Consider the following 19567-nt stretch of genomic DNA (forward strand, 5'->3'; position numbering starts at 1 on the left):
TTGTTAATGGTTGTCAGATTTTGAATAAGGAGGAATCAAATGGCCTGAGTTCCTCCCTCAGACTCAACTCCCACTGAACAGCTGGTATGTTCCTCTCCTCTCTTGTCTTCCCTGTCTCACCCCAGTAAGTCCGTCTCCTCTCTCATCCCGCTTGGCATTTCCCAGCCTTTAATTTTGCATTCTTTGTACCCAGGTGGGATGGTGAGGAGATGGCTGAATTACATACAGTATATGCATTTATTTTAGTGATATTTATAAAAGAGGCATTCGTAATTCCGCGGCAGCCAGTTGTTCTCCTGAGGTCGTTCCAGCTGTTACTTTCAGCTGCTCAGGTCATTTGGTCCAGCCTCTCTAATTGCAGAGGGAGCTATTGTGTTCTCAGAGCTGTCTGTAAATCGATCAGACTGGGTATGTGGTGGTCTGTGTGTGTGTGTGTGTGTGTGTGTGTGTGTGTGTGTGTGTGTGTGTGTGTGTGTGTGTGTGTGCGTGCGTGCGTGGGTGCGTGCGTGCGTGCATGTGTGTGTGTGTGTGTGTAGGGGAGGTGTCATTGGTCTATATTTACCAACTTAAGAATGAGAGAGCATTATGTTGTCCACATTCTTGGCACTGAAGGACACTTTGTGTGCAGGTCACCCCCATCGCTTCATCAAGAGAGGCATAGTGACAGGAGGCAGTGAGGGAGACGCGGACAGTGAATACTGAGAGGTGAGACAGCAAGACTACGCATGATCTTCAAGGAGAGAGACAGACAGGCAGACGGAAAGGGAAGTGAGATATATCCGTTTTACAGATCTTTGACACTCAGAGGACTTCATCTGTTTCTTTAAAGAAAGCGTGAGTGGGATTTCCTTTCCTGAGTCTTCATCTATATCTATCACAAATGACATATAGCTTTTTGCGTTGCCTTTCATCAGTTAAGACGGGTTACTGGCGCGTTAGAGTATATGATAACCCTCAAGGAATCATAAAACCACAACACTAAGTCTGAGTGAAATGCACACACTGCCTGTCTGACTCTCTCCTTGACATCTATATGATGCTGTTAATTATGCTTCTTTCTTTGTATTGTCACAAAGGATTATATTCTCTGGTTGTTCCTCTTGAGTCTTTACTTGCTTCTCCAGTTGGTTTAACTTCTTATTGGTCTCGTCCCTTCATGGCCTCATGGATGTAATTTTTATTTACTCTCCGGGGATGGCAAACAGCAAGTTCCTGTCGTGTTCAGACAGCGCCTTCCTCTTCAACAAGTACAATATTAAATAATGTATCCTCTTTTTCAGCTGTTGATACAGTTTTAGTTTAGTTTTTAGAGACCTGGAAACTGAGCTTCCTGTTCACTCCCGAGACTGAAAACTACACTGCGTGTAGAAAAGAGCACTGCTTCGCCGTCTGCTTTTGCTCCCTCCAGGGGCCCCGGATCCAGGCCTACCCATGGAGACTGATCAATTTTAATGTGCCAGAGGTCCATTAACACTGTTCAAACAACCACAAACCTCTCTGCTTGCACGACAGTGAACCACAATAAGTAAGCAACATGGGAATCAGCAGTAGTCTATTAGCCTGTTAGCTAGCTCGCTGTGGTTTTCCATGATGTAATTGAGGGAGATGAGAAGAAATAAGACATTACGCTTGTTTATGGCGCTAACACGGGGATTGCAACTGGGAGCGGGTGAATAAAGCTATCACTCAGGCACAATCTGATTTTGTTTGTTGGGTGCGCTCTGCATTCACTTCCCCAGAGCAGCCGCGTGATTAATGACGGGAAGGGTGAGGGCAGCAGCATGGCGGACCTCAGGTGATGAATTATTAGTGGCTCAGCGGCCCACAAAGGGGTGATTCATGTAACGCGTGACTAAAACACGCCTACCTAATACCACACTGGACTCCAATGAAACGAATAAATATGACCTGCATATATTTCATTTTAAAATAGCTGCAACAAAGGCAATTTTCACTTTTTTTTATGTGAAAACAAATTAGTTCTGTGCATAAATATGTCTTCTTCCATAAAAGAAAATCACATTATGACTCGATAAGTCAATTGATTCAAAAACCTCCTCCGGGTACTCTAGCCAAAATATTACTGAAATGTACTCTTTTTCGTGGTCTTCTGTACAAGTAAACTGAATTTTTTGAATGTTGGACTGAGGTCAAAACAAGACGTCACCTTGGGCTGCCTTTTTCATTATTTTCTGACGTTTTAAGGGCCAACCCATAAACAATTAATCGAGAAGATAAACTGTAGGATAAACAATAATGACAATTATTTTTTAGCATTGAATTTCAGGCACAAGTTTTCTGCTCTTCATGCTCTTTAAAAAAAAATGGAAGTCAAAAGGGTGATTAAGTTAGATGCATGATCCAGGATGTACTTGCAGAAGATATTAATTCAGACACAATGTTATTAGCACTCTGTTATGTCTGGTCTTTGGGTTGCGAGTCCCAAGACCCTTCAAGATATCCAAAGACTTATTTTTAACCTATTCAAGAGATAAATGGTGCAGTGAATATTTTGTACATTAGCACACCCTTTGAGCTTAACTATACTTCTCATGAGGCTGGAGACCGATTCACAATCCTGCATCACCCGGATGTGGAGAAGTCATTATTCAACCACCTCAACTGAGCAAATTACTAGAAATGTAACTATAAAGCCCCATATGAATACAAAGCACAATACAGATAGTCGTCTTTTGCCAAGGCTAAAGTGACTACATTTGTGCCCATTCATTTGTCAACTCATCTGGACTCATGAAACTTGCAACTTTGAGTTGGCTACCGCGCCTTGAGTGTCTGACTGACTCCCATTGACTCTCATCCCCCTGCATCCTTACTTATAGCCTCCCCTCTCTCCACAGGTGCCAGTTGGTTACCATGGAAACCAGGATGGTGATGCAGCGAGAGCAAGAAGAGCAGTCGTCCCAGATGTCTCACAGCATGCAGCTGTCGTCCCAGATCAAGAAGAGGACCTTCACTTCCAGGTGCAAACATGCTCCCCTGACTTCAGTATGGAAGAGGTTTTCAGATAATTTAATTAAGTGGAACACAGATACAACAAAAATACTCTGCTTTAAAAAAACACTACTTAAGTAATACTACAGAAGTATAATCAGCAAAATGTATTTAAAGAATAAAAGTAATAATTTTCTCCCCAGCTAATAGTATTAAGGCATTATCAGATTTTCAATAGTGATGCATCAATGCATCAGCTGGATTTGACCTTTGCAGCTGCTTGAGGTGAAGACAGTTTCCAACGTATGTACTACGAGATTGGAAGCATTTTGATCGCCTCTCAACGGCTCTCAGCATGGCGATGCCTGAGCCAGCTGCTTCTAGCTAACGGTGCTAACAGTGCAAACTATGGTGAAAGTGCTGAAAAGTGCTCACTTTTCACAAGATGTGTTCACAATAATGGAAATATAGAATGTTGCCTGCCTTATCTTTTAAGGAACACCCTGTATAACTTTAATAAAGAAATCCAAAATTAAAACTCTGGGCTTCCAATTACAACTACAGTTTAGACGTGCAATGGCCGCTGTAAAGGTAAACTGTGAGGGGAGAACATTGGCTCGCCTATTTTTAACCACTTATACATACTTTATAGCTATTAAAGTGAGTACATTTTGATTAGTATTATGTTGCTCAAAGTTGACCTGATTGATCACAGCTGATTTGATTTTTTTTTCAGTTGAAGGATGACAGTATTTATTACAAAGAAACATTCTCTCAACTGCCACTGGTGGTAGCTGCAAGCACAACACATTCACGTACTGTATTCACTACCTTGAGCTCACACTTCTACTAAGTGTTTCCCAACAATAATGTTATATTTCAGGGTTTCTCTGCGCTTAATCTGATATTTTATTATGCAAAGTTTTCAGCGTGTTTCAGGAGTACACAAACTACTAAGTGAAGCTGGCCATTGAATACATGAAGAGAACTTTGTGTACAGTTGCAGTTCAGTGACTTTGTGGATAGTAGCGTTACTGTACCGTGGATATCAGCCGAAGTGTCTATTCCAGTAAATGGGAGGTGTTCCAGTCAACCAGCGTAGCTTGAAAGACAAATATGAACCGCAGCAAACGGGACTGAAATAGTTTAGCATTTGAAAGACACAACAGCTCTCAAAATAAGGGATAAAACAATGGCTTGACAGCTTAAAATAAGAAACAGGCAGCGGCATTAGCTTACTTTTCCGCGATACATGAACTGGCTAAACTTTGTCCTATCGTCTGAAATGTGATGCTCAGAGTAAATTCATGACATTGGAGAAAACAGTTGACAACACCATTTCAAGGTGACGAATGAACTTTGAACCTGAAAAACAACACATTCTTAAAGTGCTAGAAAACAAATGAGAAATTTGAACTTCTACAATTCAATGACAATTGGGCTGCTGATGAAGATTGTGTGCTATCATTGAGAGCTCCAGGACAGCGAATAAATGAACCTTGAGATGAGTTTCACCCGAGAGGTATTCTGTTTCTTGTAATGTCACATTGTAGCTCAAAATGTGTCGGTAAGTCGACCCATTTGCTGCTGTTCAAGCCACTGACTTTACCAGCTGTAATATGATTCAGGAGTATTACTCAAGTAAAATATCAGGAATGTAAAAGCCATTTTTCCATGACATTGGGATATCTTTGTGTCTTTCTACACCTGCACACACTACTAGCCTGTCAATTTGCACTGTGACGGTAGACATGAAAGGGAGAAGAGAAAAATAATTCACACAGCAAGTACACCAGTGCTCCCGGATGATGCCAGTGAGGTGTAATAGGAATCACTTCTGAACCTGCCCAATAGAGTCAAGTCAAATGAGCCTTCATTTTAAAAAAGCCCCCCCACCCCCCCACTGCTGCGATGAGTTATCAAATTTGGCTAACCTGTGGGTTTTTAATCTCCATTGCAGAATAAAAGGAAATGGACCCATGTTTTCTCATTAGGGATGATAAAAAAAAGCAATTATCCCATCAGGCTTCTTTCAGCCAATTTTAAAGTGCATCTCTCTATTTAAACTAGAACATCCAGTACACTCAAATGTATTTTCGTGTTAGATTAAACAAAGTGGCCTCTGGGTTAGTCTAACAATAAAAACTACCAAAGAAGACACAGTTTTGCACAAAGAGTTTAGTTCTCGTTTGAACAACAGGTACATAACTATTAGTACAGGTTGTTGACGTGCACACAACAATGAGGGCAGATCATTCAGAGCCTCTCATAGCTTTTCCTCTTTTTTGTTTTTGTATTTCTAGTTACGCTAAGTTAATATTTTGAGGAAGCCTGTTGTTTATAAAACAGGTAAATGCAGAACTTCCATTCTCCTGCACACAGCAACAGCATCAAGCCATAAATGTGTGTTTGCGTGAGTGCACATGTGTGTGCATGTTCCTGTTTATATCCATGCCGTGAGTGTTTGTGTTCCTGTGTGTGTATATCTGTGGGCTGTACTTAAGCGATACTGCCCAGCCGTAGGCTCTGCACTCCATTATTCAACAGCCCAAGCCTCTCAGAAACACTCAAAGGGAACCTAAACAAAGGCAAAGAGAAAAATAAGACGGCAAAAGCAGAAGTTGTCCTCTGGATGTTGTGAAATGGGGAAATTTCCCAGGTTACAAACAAAAGAAAACGAGAAGTCATGTCAATTTGCATTGCCATTTGTAAGGTGGCTGGTTGAAAGTAATGCCTGAGGCTACAGGTTAACAGCAACAGTATTTGGGGAGTTGTGTAGTAGTACACACATAGGTAAATATATAGCTCTGACAACTTTGAGATTTTTATTTTTCTATTTATCCTTTTCAATGGAGCTGTGTTGTACTGCAGGGCACTTTACCTCAACATTAGCATGCTGTAAACATAGATCTATTTATAACACGTGAAAGGAAAGCATCACAGTTAAAATATACTCTCACTGTGGTTGTAACTCTTGTTAAGAGAGCAACAGTCATCTGTGGATTAAGGGAGAGCAGAAATGAATGCCTCTCTTGTTACAAAAATGCCTTTCATTGCCTCAAGTGACCTTGTCACGAACAATAAATTCCCCTCTCCTGTTTATGGGGGTGCACATAGATAAGGTCAGCTCAGTTTATTGTTGGTGCTCTAAATGGAGAGCTCCTGCTTTAGTATTGTCTTACACATGTGGGCCTGTTGTCTGTATGTGTGTGTGTGTCTGCGTGACTATGATGAAGAGACTAATTTAAAGGCCCTACGGAACGAGGCAGCAGCTGTCAGCGCTTTAGATTTAGAACCACTTTACTGTACTTGTCCAGTGACTGCTCCGTGTGTTTGGTTCATCATGTTCAGTTTGTGTTACAGTTCATCAACTGGAACACACCCAGCTCCACCACCAGTTGAAACGGACACATTGTGGATAAAAAAACTGAACATTGCAGATAATTGCATGATGACGCAGAACAGTTAAAAGTGCCATTGTACCGTGAGCGACCTCTTGGCTCACATCCAAAACCCTTTGGCTCATAAACACCACATTGTCATCATTTGCCTGTGTGTGCACATCAGCACACCTGTTCCTCCTGATTATATAAGCTCCCTGTAGACAATAGCACGTGTGTTTGTACACCGGTGAGTAAAAGAGGAACACAAAGTGGCGCAGAAGCAGCTGATGGTGGCCACAACATTTCTCACTAAAACAGAAAACAGGTCACAGGCTGCCCTGCTTCGGCAGCTGGATTAGGCTTTCCACCCCGCCCACGGGAAGCAGCTAGAAGATCAATCAAATAAAATATGTAAAGTGTTAAAAAGCATTGCACTGTGTGCTCCTGATAGAAAATAAGCAGAAGAGACGACACACAGTTAATGCCCAGCAGCTGTGTAACACAAGTCTGTACCCAGCACTGCCATTGTAACGGACGTCTTCTTAGCGCTCTCACCTCTTGTTTGTCGGGAGAAGATGGTTGAAATTACAACACATACACGGAATCTTTAAATTCCATTGTAATATTTTTGGAAAACACTGCAGAGTCTTATTCTGAGCAGTGACAAATATGCTGTGCCACACAATGAACCACCATCGGTGGCTTACCCATGAGCGGCACAGACTGACGAGGGTATTAGTGCGAAACACTATGTTGACATTGTACTTTAAAAAGGGTTATGTCTTTCATGTATTCTCACTCCTTGACAGTGTATGTTGCTCTGTTTGATCTTGGTTTGTCAATGTATACGTTATCCACAACAGAAAGAGAGCAGACGACACACAAAAAAGAAATTAGATAAGAGTTTCCAGTTTCAAACAGAATCCCTGGAGTGCTTGGTTAAATGAACCCTTGTGTATATAATGTTTGCCTACATTCACCTATGCTGTTCAGACAAAGGAAAGGAGAACCACTGCTGTGTTCTAGTGGCAGAGGAGAACAACGGTCTGATGAACTTGAGATTGGATAATATGCCGTAAACCATGACAAAATGAATAGGCATGCTAATATGAACACTCAATCCTTCCATCAACAGAATAAATAACTGTGAAGGATGACACGAGGAAATATCTTCTTTTTTTTTGTCTTTCACCTGTGTCATTTGATGATGTGCAAGATCCATCCATCCATCAATTATCCAAACCGCTTATCCTGTTTAGGGTCGCGGGGTGCAATATATATTGTGTTAATCAGGCTCTGCTTTATTTTTCCATTATCCAACATTCTCTGAATATAACAGTGATGAAGAACCCTCCTACTCGGATTTCTATCCCATCATCCCGGCTGACCTGATGTCTGTCAAGGAGATCCTGGACATGGACAACTTGCCCCGCCACAGGACATGGTGAGATATAAGATCCGGCCAATTACACGGCAGATGTTTTTGTTGATTATCAACGAGACTTGAGGGGTAGTTGATGTGGGTAAAAGCATCCACTGTAGAGTGTAATTATACCGTAGCATCAATTAAGAAATTGTTCAAGTGTTAAATAATCAGGCACAGGTATCTGTTTCACATCACATTGATGCATAAATCATGAACATGTTCATGTTGCCATGAAGCAGACCTGCTCACTGATTTGAAGCAGAGCCAACAATGGAGTCGCACACCATGAGAAGTTAAAAGGGTAAGCAGCATGGAAAAATCTCTGAGGGTTGACAAATGTCTCACAGTATCGGTCACCTTTAAGAGGTGCACAATCCCAGACTGGGATTTTTTTTCTCTACGCTTTTCAACATGGTCGACAGCGGCTCATAGCTCACGGTGCTCTCAGCGTGCACAGTACAAACCCGAAGAAAAGTGCCGACAGAGCTGTGTTTACCTGAGGGGGGACCATAGGGTGGGTGCTACACTTCACCCAAGGGGGCTGTCGATCAGGTCGCAGTTATGTCCGCAAAGCAAGGAGAAGCTATGACAACAACACAGAGAGAGAGAGAGAAAGAGAGAGAGAGAGAGAGAGAGAGAGAGAGAGAGAGAGAGAGAGAGAGAGAGCGATAGAGAGAGAGACTTCACTATCAGTTAGACATTACTCCACTACATAGCAAATACCTTGTTCAATGCTATATTAATTTGCAGAGTGTTAAATACAGCTCCTTTAACAAGACTAATATGATGGTAATAAGGTTGTCCCAATAACATGTTTTGGTTGCGTCCTTTAAGTGCAGGTACTGGGCCCGATCCGATACTTACTCTAGCAGGCTGAGGCCACAAAAACAAAGAAAATATCAACTTTATTTTACTTGATACTCAATACACAGGACATCTCTAGGTGTTGATAACCCCCATCATAAGTATTTTGTATCTAATAAATAAAACGTGTAAGCTGTATATCCCTGCTAGAAACCTACTCATGCTTGAACTGTAAAAAAGCCTCCACATTTCTGCAGGAGACTTCCTTCCTGAATGATGTGATGTGCTTGTCATGAAATCCTGCCTCTCCATCAGAAGTCACCACCACATGTTCTCTCTCTCTCCACTTTATGTGAGAAAGTGGAGTGGGTGAGGTTTCACTGGTGCTTTGCCCTGCAAGCCATTGTCTGCACATGAGCTCATATTCCAACAGAGGGTCTCAATAAACATCGGATATCCGGACAAGTTCTTGACTTTAATCTGCCTGTAAAAGGCCAGCTGGGGACTTCCCCCATCTTTTGCTGTCTCACAGATGTCAGTAAGCAGTGACAACTGAGTCATACAGTGAACCTTTGTTTTTTGTAGTTGATGGGAAAGAGGAAGAAGCCTCACATCCTATTGGAGGAAAGTTGATCAGCCTAATGGATGAACAGATAATCAATCTGCAACTATTTTGATAATCTACTAATTGTTAAATTATTCTTTAAGCAAAAATGACCAACATTTACTCCTCCTAGTTTTTTAAATGTGACAAATTGCAGCTCGTCACAGTAAACTGAATATCTTTTGATTTTTGGGCTGTTGATCACATAAAAGAATAGTATTTTGAGGCCAATTGCATAAATAGATACATTATTATTATGATTATTATAACGGGTTGGAAGAGAAGTTAGCACATGGTTGGAGCTAATTTCCTGCCAGTACAGAACATCTTTCATTTATTAGTGAACCAGAATCTGAGAGGATTTTGTTGATGAAATGGATGAGCTTTTAGTTTTCAAGTGTCTCATGATCATGTTGCGAGGACAGGATTACTGCTCAGCTGCCATGAAGAGGATGTCACATATCTAAAAATAGGTCCCAGAATAGGGAGGTTTAGGTCACCGAGAACAGGAAGCGAAGGGATTGTTGACTCTTGTGAAACAATTTGCTTCACCTAAATCCCATTTTCTTCTGTAGGGGCACCTTGTTCTGTCTGGGTCACGTAGTCCATCTGCATTGGTACTCTCAACAGCCCTTTCACATTCGGAGGCTTAGTGGCAGCCTCTTTACTGTTCACTAATCCGTCCAGAAATTAAATTGGATTTGCTGTGTCAAAAATAATTTGACATTTATCATGTATGTAGACTTCTTCATCAATGCTAACAATAAATAACTAATAATAAGAATCTCACCATGTAAGGAAGCCTTGGCTGCCAACAGTAATAGATGGACGGACAAAGGTACCAATGAGTATTGAAGAAGAAGACGGGTAATACTAGAATATAGAGCTGTCAAGGAGGGAGAATGAAAAGGAGGGGAAATCATTGAGGGTACAATCTTATCACACCCTCTTGAAAGACAAAACACATCGAAAGTGATGAGCCTCAGCTGCAGCGATGTGGCCCTGCCAACTTGGCATCTCCTTAGGTGCCCTCTCCCCAGCCACCACCACAACCCTCCATCTCATCATCTATCTTTTCCCCGCGCAGAAGCACTAAGACGAAGATGGTGAGGATGGATATTTTAGGATGGAGGCTGGAAAACTAGTAATGCTGGAGGTGATTGACTCCTCCAAGGATGAGAGAGGAAGGACGGAAGGATGAAGTTGAAAGCGTTCTGAGATTGGCGGACAATTTCTGGAAGGGCCCGAGTGTTGAAAGATGCTGTAGCATGACATTTGTTTTGATTTGTGTGGAAATGAATGCGCTCGATCTTTGTGTGTTGTTGGCAAGTGTGGCTCCAATTGCACATTTCCATTTGACTCACATAATGGTTTCTCCCCTATCATCTCCTTGTGGTAAGGGATAACATGTAAATGATGCAGCTGACGCCTGGTAGTCCTTGGCAGGAAGGGTTTGCTTTTGTTCGCACCAATAAGCAAAATTTTAATTCCCATTTGGAGTAATAATTAAGCCAAAAGACCTCTCATACACACTGACTTTGTGTGTTGCAGTGGTTCATCCCCTGTAGGCTTAAAATCTCAGAGCCCACAGAGATTAGAAAAACTCAAAAAACTCGGAAAAATTCAAAACCATCTTTCCAAACGCCTTGGGGCGAGTGTGTGTGTTCTCTGCATATGCATCTATGCAATGCATGCACATATTTATTTGCATATTTATTCGTGCTGTTTGGGCATTTTATTAAATTATTGCAAGCACTTGTTGGGCCATTCATGCCCGAGTGGCCATCAAAGCTCAGTTTTGTATTTATGGCTCTCTGTTTGTTGTGGCAATGTGTGTGTGTAGTACGTGTTCAAATAATTAGGCCCTGGGGGCCGTCAATCAAAAGTGGTTCAGGAACCCCCCACACACACAACCCCTCTCTGGCAATAAACGAGGAGTATATAAAACACTGCATTTAAAAAGGAGGAAAAAAATCATGATTGTGTGTTGGAGTGTGTATAAACATTCATGCATATGGATGAACTGTTGCATACAATGAGCTCAGAGTGCAGGTTCAACCGCCAGAGAGCGAGTGGGCATTCACTGCGTTGCATAACGACCCCTATACGATGAAGTCGTAGCTCAAAAGCAAGCCTTGAACCGCAGTCCCTAGTTACCACAGTTGCCCTACATACTATGCCTCCTGGTTGCACATACAAAGAAAGATACTAAATTAGTTTTCTGAGTGAATAGATGACAACCACCCGGCATCTCCATGATAACCAACCTGATGAAGCCAAGTGAAGGACGTCAGCAACAACTTGAACTGCCCACGCTCGACGGAGTCTTGGAGAGGCACATGTCATCATGTGAGAGATTCTTAGAATACCAACAATGCGTCTCTTCACAGTGATGTGAATCCGCCATGGCGGCAGGGCTCATAAAAGATTAACTTCTAAAATAAAAGGAAACTTTAAACGTGTGTGAGAATGCTGCTCATGTGAAATGACACGTAGGTTTAAATGGAGCAGCAAACCACCAACGTCATCACTGAGCCTTTCAAACAGCAAACTGCCAAATATCATAAAACTGCCATTTGTGTGCAAATGGACTGGGACAAAAAGAAACGTTTACATGCCAAAAGAAATCAATGCGAAATTGCTGTTTTGATTCTCTCAGAGGCTGATCCATGTCGCTTCACTCCGAGTTCCCTTTGTCTGAACTGCTGTTTCTACTCTTGTCACCTCCTCTGATGGAGGTCTGAATTGCTTTGACAACCTATTCAAAATGTTCAGATGAGGCAAATTACACAATATTTGTGTGCAGCTGAAAATATCAAATGTGCATATTAACATACTTACAAATGTTCATCAATTATGTCTGAATTGGTCATTTAAATGTTGCTGTGTTGTGAACAATCTATGTTTTCTGCATCTGAATATATTTAAAAGAATATGTGCTGTGCTCCACCAGGGCAATCCTGAAGGAAACTCTTGCTGAAGAGTATCACAGAGACAAGTGGACCATGTTTGGGAACGAGGCTGAGAAGATGGAGCTGGACGTGATCAGGAATCAGCATGCTTTGCGCACACGCGTCGACACAAAGGCCATTCGCAAGCAGGTGAAAGTCAAGTTTTGGTCTGAGGAATGACAAGGACTGCCTAGTACTCAGCTTTGTCAACACAATACTATGTTATGCATCATGCCTTAATCATGCAACGTCAATGTTTAGTAGTTAGCTGGTTTCACAGCAGCCGACAAACAGTTTTTTTGGAAAGAAAAATTGCAGAATCTTAGGTCTCAGTGATATGTAGTGATTTAAAATCAAATATAAGTAATAATATCAGCTTCTGTTGATTTATCATACGTATGTGAGCCGAAACTTTTAACAAGCAAAGCCATATTAGTAAAGATGTGATGGAGACTTTGCTTAAATTCATGACTTTTTACGTTCTGCACTGAATTAAATATATACAAAGTGAGTCTGATTAGAACTTCTTTCAGGTGGGCGTTAAAGAAAAATACAGCATCGTGGAAACACAAGGTCGCCTAGTTTTAATGAACTCAAATATTGTGGTCTTTTGGTGATTGGTAGCTAAATGTGTATTTTTTTCACTTATTGTTTTGGAAAATGTTTCTCCACCATCACATTATCCAGGCTATTTACAGTTTATGTTTCTTTTTTTGTGTTTTTTATCAGTTTTTCTTGCTCTGTTCTAATGCCATGGGAAGCAGTGAATACTTGCAGTAAAAGAAAAATCAAGTTCACTTAAAAGATACATAACATAATCATCAGTACAGTACAGTACTTTTCCTCTTATGCTAAATCTATTTATTTATTATTTTCCTGGATTCGTTTGTGCTGCAGGCAGAAAAGAAGGCATCTGCCCACATGAAGTACCTGGAGCGTCTGAGTCAGAAGGCCCCAGACTTTCCAATCCCCCTGAGGGCTCACACTGTCTGGGAGGGCATGACGGTCACACTCTCCTGTACCGTCCAGGGCTGTCCACCCCCAAAGGTCACATGGTAAGAACTTCTGTCTCTGCTGCACTCCATTTTGTTTGGCCTCCTTTGGCCTACGGTGATTCTTTTTCAAGCAGTTTCTATTAAAGTCTATTGCTTGGGTCGCACTGCAAAACCAGTGTCATTTCAAAAAAACAAAAAAACAAAACAAACCGAGGCGAGAAGTACCCACACACAGAAGTGCTCACACCACAGTATTAGTAAATAGAAAAGTATAATCTGATTGCAGTATAGCCTAAATTAATGTTGGGAGTCAAATGTAAAAACTACTACTATTTCAAGGCGATTATCTCCAATAAGGATGCTCAGTTCATCACGCACATCCATGTCCAGTCAGAACAAACCACAACACAGTACAAATGAAAACACTGAATTTAGACAGTATATTTTATTTTTAAAAAATTCACAGGCAACAGATATATACATGAATAAACACCTTGGTGACATTTTCTGTTTGTAAAACTCCAAATAAAGGGACTAAAGTGAAAAAAAACAAAAAAACAGTGTCATTTCAATTTAGTTCCTCACTTGGTTTGGAAAGAGTTAGAGGAGAAAAAGTGTCATGGACCAAAGTTATAGCTTTCAGCGGACCACTACATAAGATGTATAATAATGTGCGCTCCTGTTATGTCTTACTTTAACATTGAATTTGAGCTGACACGATCAGTCGATTAATCGCTCGGTCAATCTACAGAAATCAAATTGGCAAATTTGATCAATTTATTATTTATTTCCATTTTTGACTGGCCAGCAAATAAAACAAACAACTGTAAGATGCCACTTGGTTGTGGGAAATTCTAATTTACATTACAACACCAACCTTTTATAGCCTTTATCGTAAAAAGAAAAAAATAGTTAGTTGCAGTCCTGCATTGTGTTATTAATTCATGGCTCATCTATGATATGACACACATACATACTAGTATAACTATGTGATCATTCAAGGAATAGTGTTAGACGGAAGGAGGTAGGTTAGGTTATAACCTGGACATGCACATGATTGAATACAAAGTAAGACTCAAAGTCCACAAGTTGCTTAAAGAAAACAAGTCATGACACTATATTTCTGAACCCTGGCTTGAATATGGCCCTTTGTATAAATATGAAGTTACCTGATTTAATTCAGGCAACGTTCCAAACGGTCGACCTTAATACTTGAGCTGCTGTGAGACTAGCAGATGAATAGACTGCGTGTGCTCAGTATTCATGAACCTAGGCTGAGATCCAGATGACTTGATGCTTGTGGGTTTCACCATCCCATATGGGGCCCATCGAGCCCGATGAGCTGCAAGAGCCTGCCCTCAACAGTGCCCAGCACGAGACAGCATGAGAGATCAAAGGGTCCCTCTGGCTGTTATGGATTCAGCCAAACTAACATTTGACTAACTAAAGACGTGCATAAGTAATCAGAGGGCAGGATGATGAACCATAAGTGAAGCCCATTGTTCACTTTATCTTTGATATTAAAAAGTAAACTAAACATTTAACACACTCAGATCAATTTCTAACTTCTCAGGTTTAAGGATGGTGTGCCACTGAGAATGTCTGACCAGCCATGGAATTATGGTCTTCAACAAAAATTTGGTCTTAACTCACTGGAGATCAGAAGGTAGGTCACTTGTTCAAATCCCTAATTAAGGATGCAAAGCTCTGTGCAGAAAGAAAATGAGGTAGGGGGTGAGTAAGATGGGGCGTGTGTGGATAGCACAACCTTGCTATTGATTAATTTAGAATATAATTAATAATTAAAAGGTTCAAGATCCAAGAGAGGTAGCATTTTTAATTCCTCTCAACGGCTCTTAACATGTTGACGGGAAGCGGTCGACATGTGGTAACAGCATCACTCTTTGCTCAGGACCTGAGGACTTCACCATGTCTGTTGTTTTCTGCTATAGTAATGTTCAGAGTGTTAAATGCAACTCCTTTAAGAAACTACGGTTAGGACAATTTGGTGTTAAGAGATAAAATTTGGCCGTCAAACTGATAAATTAATGATGGTGCTAAATTGTAAGTATGCCCCATTCACTAACTTCAAAGAGCCAATTAAGTTTAGTGGTCTGATCGTAAGGCCCCACATGTTGTATTTGGGATTAATTTGACAGCAATCACAATACTGTTACTACTGCAAAAAGACGTGCAACGAAAGCACAGACTTTTATTTCAGCTGTGCGTACAGACGTTTCTATATATCCTCAGGTGTTCTTCTGATGATGCTGGCGAGTATAAAGTGATAGCCAAGAGTCCCCTGGGTGAGGCAAAGACATTTGCAACACTTCTGGTGAACTGTGAGTAGTTTTCTGTTTCATATCAGCTCCACCCTGCTGGAAATCCATTATGTTTCGAACAAAGATGGGTTACAATGCAATGACTGATATACAAGAGTTCTGTCACAGGCTCTAAACTGGTTATGGGTCACTGAGACCCTGGGAGGGAATATCAGTGATATTAAAGGACATAAAACCAGTCCAAAGAGCATAAGTGCAAGGATATGAATGTTTTTCAAAACATACTCTGGTCAGCGTTAGCACTGAGCAACTGCCCTTGGCATCAGCTGGTCCATTAAAACTCCACACACACTACTCAAAAACTCAATATATTGATGACAATGCCCCCTAGTGTTTTTGTTGTGTAAGCTTGACACATTTTCAAGTGTAAGCAGATAACAAAGTTTAGCCTTGACATCTTTTTTTACATGAACAGTAATGAATTTGAGGGCATAAATAATATATCTTCCTATTCGTAAAAATATTAGATAGAAGAAAAAAAAATGAGGGAAGCAAACTGCAACTACGAACGAGTCAACTGTTAACTGAGTTAACTAACACCATGCAGCTTTTGGGCTAAGTCTTAGCCACATTGTGTGCATTTTTATATTTTTTATTTTATTAAAAAGTAAAGGGTCGATTTGATGTCACTCACTTAATTGTATAAAAAAAATATATTTACACAATCAACCTTAACATTGCATCATAGTCAATTTTAATTCATATTTTTCTAGCTGAGTGCAAAGACAGTAAATCTCAGTGAAACGAATAAGCCAGACCAAGAAAAGGTTTAGAAGAAAAGGTTTAGAGACGAGGTGCCCAGTGGAAGAACTGAACAGCAGGATGATCAAGAGCACTGACTGAATGTACAACAAGCCCACAGCAGCAACGCAGCACGGGAGCAAAACAAAACACACACTACTAATCACTGTCATTCACAATTCAACACCACTTAGAACAACAACGTGGACCAAAATCCAACAGCCGAGAGACGTAGATCTTACAACAAAAATCTGATGCCATAGTTAAAAAAAGGAATTAATAAAGCTTACTCTCAAGTCGAAGTCAGCCAGTGTTGGAGTTAAACCTTCCCAGGATACCCGTCAGTGGTTTCCTGCACTTGCAGGTCACGAGGTCTCTCGCCAAAACCATGCGATGTGTCACAATCTGCATGGTTTTATAGCCTCAGGTAAACAATTTCCAAATATTGTACGAGGGGACAAAATGTGAGTACTTCATTGTAACATTGGTTATTTTGTCAGGCTCATGACAGAGCCCAAACTGATAAATTGGCCAAATATATTTCTATTATATATGCTGGTCAATGAATAACCAGAAATTGCAGTACAGAAATTTCAAATATATGTAATTGAGGTAATTTAGAAATGAAAGGCAACTGACAAGTTTATTTTTCAATTTTTAAATGTCCTGCTCATTAGGCTACATATCTAGGTCATTTGGCAACTCTCATAATCAAATTGAATTATCAGGAACATTTGACGTAATGGGTTTAAGTTTGAAATGTACTTATATTAGCCGGTAGGTTATTTTGTTACTTTCAAATATCAATATTTGAACAACCTCAGAAATCCAATATTGGACGGGTTATTACATGAGCATTTGCATTTTTCACTTTCATTAATGCCCCCAGGGTGTTGACACCGTCTTAGCCTAAATCGATCAGATATCCCCATCCTCCTAATACCTCCAATCTTGTCATTGTCAGATACATTTTCTTTTTTTCTAAGTAAGCTCAAAGAGAATAATTTCTAGTTTGGATGCTAGTTTTTATTCCCAGTATAACAGCTTATATATACTGTATTTCAGCAGTAGACTAAAATGATGAGAAGAACAGATCTCATCGCAAAACTCATGCATTATGAATTATAAAGAGGACAGTGGATGTAGTGGTGACTGATGGGCAAACATCTACAGTGAGCATTGTGGCCTTACAGCATTGTGGCAGAAACATTTACATTAATGATTTCTCTTTACATCTTTTAAATGACCCGCTCGCTGCCTACTGTTGTAGATCATTTACAGGGTCAGGGCTTTAATTATGCACTTCAAGGCTTCTCCTTGTCATCTATATTTCACTCGCTTTCTTCGGTTGTTAAAAATAGGTTAAAGGGAATATTCAATGTGACTTGCATAGATGTGACATTGCCAGGTTTGATATATCTGCTGTATCCCGTTTTGCAACATCTGTCTCTGTTTCTGTCTCCATCTCTGACCCTCGCTGCCGCTCTCCAATCTGTCCTGCTCTGCCGCTCCTGCGATTCAGCATATCACGGAGGCGTGGCTGGTTCAGAGCGCTCGCAGACCTCCGGTAAGTTTCACGCCAGGGCCTAATGAAAAGTGTCCCTTTTCATTTTTCTCCGCCACCCTTTGAAGTTCTTCCCCTCCACCAGTGAGCGAGGGGAGGGGAGGGCTGGGTTAGCTTTGAAGACTGTGACGCAACAATGCGCTTCGCCGTCCGTGCTGCACCTCCTAGTAAAGATATGGATGTATTGAAAAGGAGCAGTGCATTGACGTTGTTTGTTTGTCATGGGAGTTTGTGTGCCTGTGTGCGTGTCACAGGATGTAAGTAAGACTGAGACCAAATGAGCAAAAAACCCGACAGTGTATTTCATTTCAGGGACAGCAGGAGATTTATTCCATTTTGCTCCGAGCTGTGGAGCGTCTTATATTGGCTTGTGGCTCTCTTTGGCCTAGATTAGTCTCCACCATGTGGGGATCATGACATTGTTAACCTGTACCTGCACATATGTTCAGTGTCTGGTCTAGCTGTTCATGAGAGCAAGATGATCAGATTTTCGGTGACATGTCTTGTTATTATCAATTTAGACAACAGTAATTAAGTATCATGTTATCTCGATATATGATTTCATCATCATATGATTCCACTCCATTGACCAGCCCTACTTTTAAAAAGAAACATGCTGAGCCATAATACACAATGCCCCTCTGCGTTATCCAAGAGTGCAAAGAGACAAGGACAGTGAGGCGAGGCATCTCCTGGGGGAAACAACAGGCGACGACTGAAAAAGCTGAAGATGTGACAGTTATTCCTTCTGCTGCCATTTTCTCGCTTGTCAAAGCACTGAAGCAATACGATATGAAAGTGAGATATATGTGTGCCACGAGGTCTCGTCAAATCCTATTCTCAGAGATGCATCTGAGAGTCTGTGACATGTTTCTTATAATGATCTAGTTCTGCTTAGTAGTCCAGAATATCACAGGAATGTGCGTCGCTTCATCACAAACCCACCGCTTGGATCATTACTTCCCATCATTCAAACCTTGCCTCAGCGCAATGATAATTATGATAAATTCACCACAGTTTTGCTTTTGTTTACCGAGTGATTCATGTTGTAAAATGTGATCTGCTTAATATGAGATAATCAAATAGCAGTTACATAAAAATGTCCGCATGCTATTCTTCAGCACATTCACGTAGCACGAGAGGCCCACGGCCATTACAAGCTGATGAAGCTTCATTCAAAATGATTGCCGAATTTGTGTGTGTGAAATGTATTGCACGCACCTACATATTCTTCTGCAGAGCCAACGGTGTATTTCCAAGACAGCGAGAGAGAAAAAGCCATTCATGCATAAGGAATGATGCTGTGCAGCCTATATATATATATATATATATATATATATATATATATATATATATATATATATATATATATATATATATATATATGTCCTGATTAGATGTGTGTGTTGGTTGACTTTACTTTGGCAATAAAATGCCTCATAGGTCCTTCTTTTATGTCTTAAGACCATAGACTGTATATAAAAAGTGGACGTAATCATCCGGCGTCACCAATTGGTTTGTCGGCAGCGGTTTTGAAGCCTCATTTTGGCCATCGCCTTCTTGGCTTTTTACAACCGTTTAACGAAATTAAGCATATTTTGACTGCGGAGGATTGCTACTATATGGCCCCAGGTAGTCACGCCCTAAAGCATACGCTGCTTTATCGTCTATTTTCCTCTAAATGGGATCACAAATCAAGAAATGAACATCATGCTAAATTGAAATACAATCTGACTTCTTTTTCCAACAGATTCAGCCCTGATGGCCATTAGAGAGAATGCAAGTTTAGGGCACTTCTGCAAGGG

At 40.8% G+C, this 19567-nt stretch overlaps 1 protein-coding gene across 1 annotated transcript in view; it reads left to right on the forward strand.

Annotated features, from left to right (window-relative positions):
• Positions 1-684: 684 nt before the first annotated feature.
• The window catches only part of myom3 (myomesin 3), a 50544-nt gene continuing 31661 nt past the window's right edge, over positions 685-19567 (forward strand). Inside the window, exons 1-8 of the mRNA XM_079228208.1 lie at positions 685-705; positions 2859-2981; positions 7675-7779; positions 12123-12270; positions 13018-13175; positions 14689-14781; positions 15369-15457; positions 17721-17765. Of these exons, the coding sequence (XP_079084334.1) occupies positions 2875-2981; positions 7675-7779; positions 12123-12270; positions 13018-13175; positions 14689-14781; positions 15369-15457; positions 17721-17765 (745 nt within the window). The 5' untranslated portion in view covers positions 685-705; positions 2859-2874. The remainder of the gene's footprint in view (positions 706-2858; positions 2982-7674; positions 7780-12122; positions 12271-13017; positions 13176-14688; positions 14782-15368; positions 15458-17720; positions 17766-19567) is intronic.

This window comes from Taurulus bubalis, assembly GCF_910589615.1.
Source record: "Taurulus bubalis genome assembly, chromosome: 12".
In the NCBI taxonomy this organism is placed as follows: Eukaryota; Metazoa; Chordata; class Actinopteri; order Perciformes; family Cottidae; genus Taurulus; species Taurulus bubalis.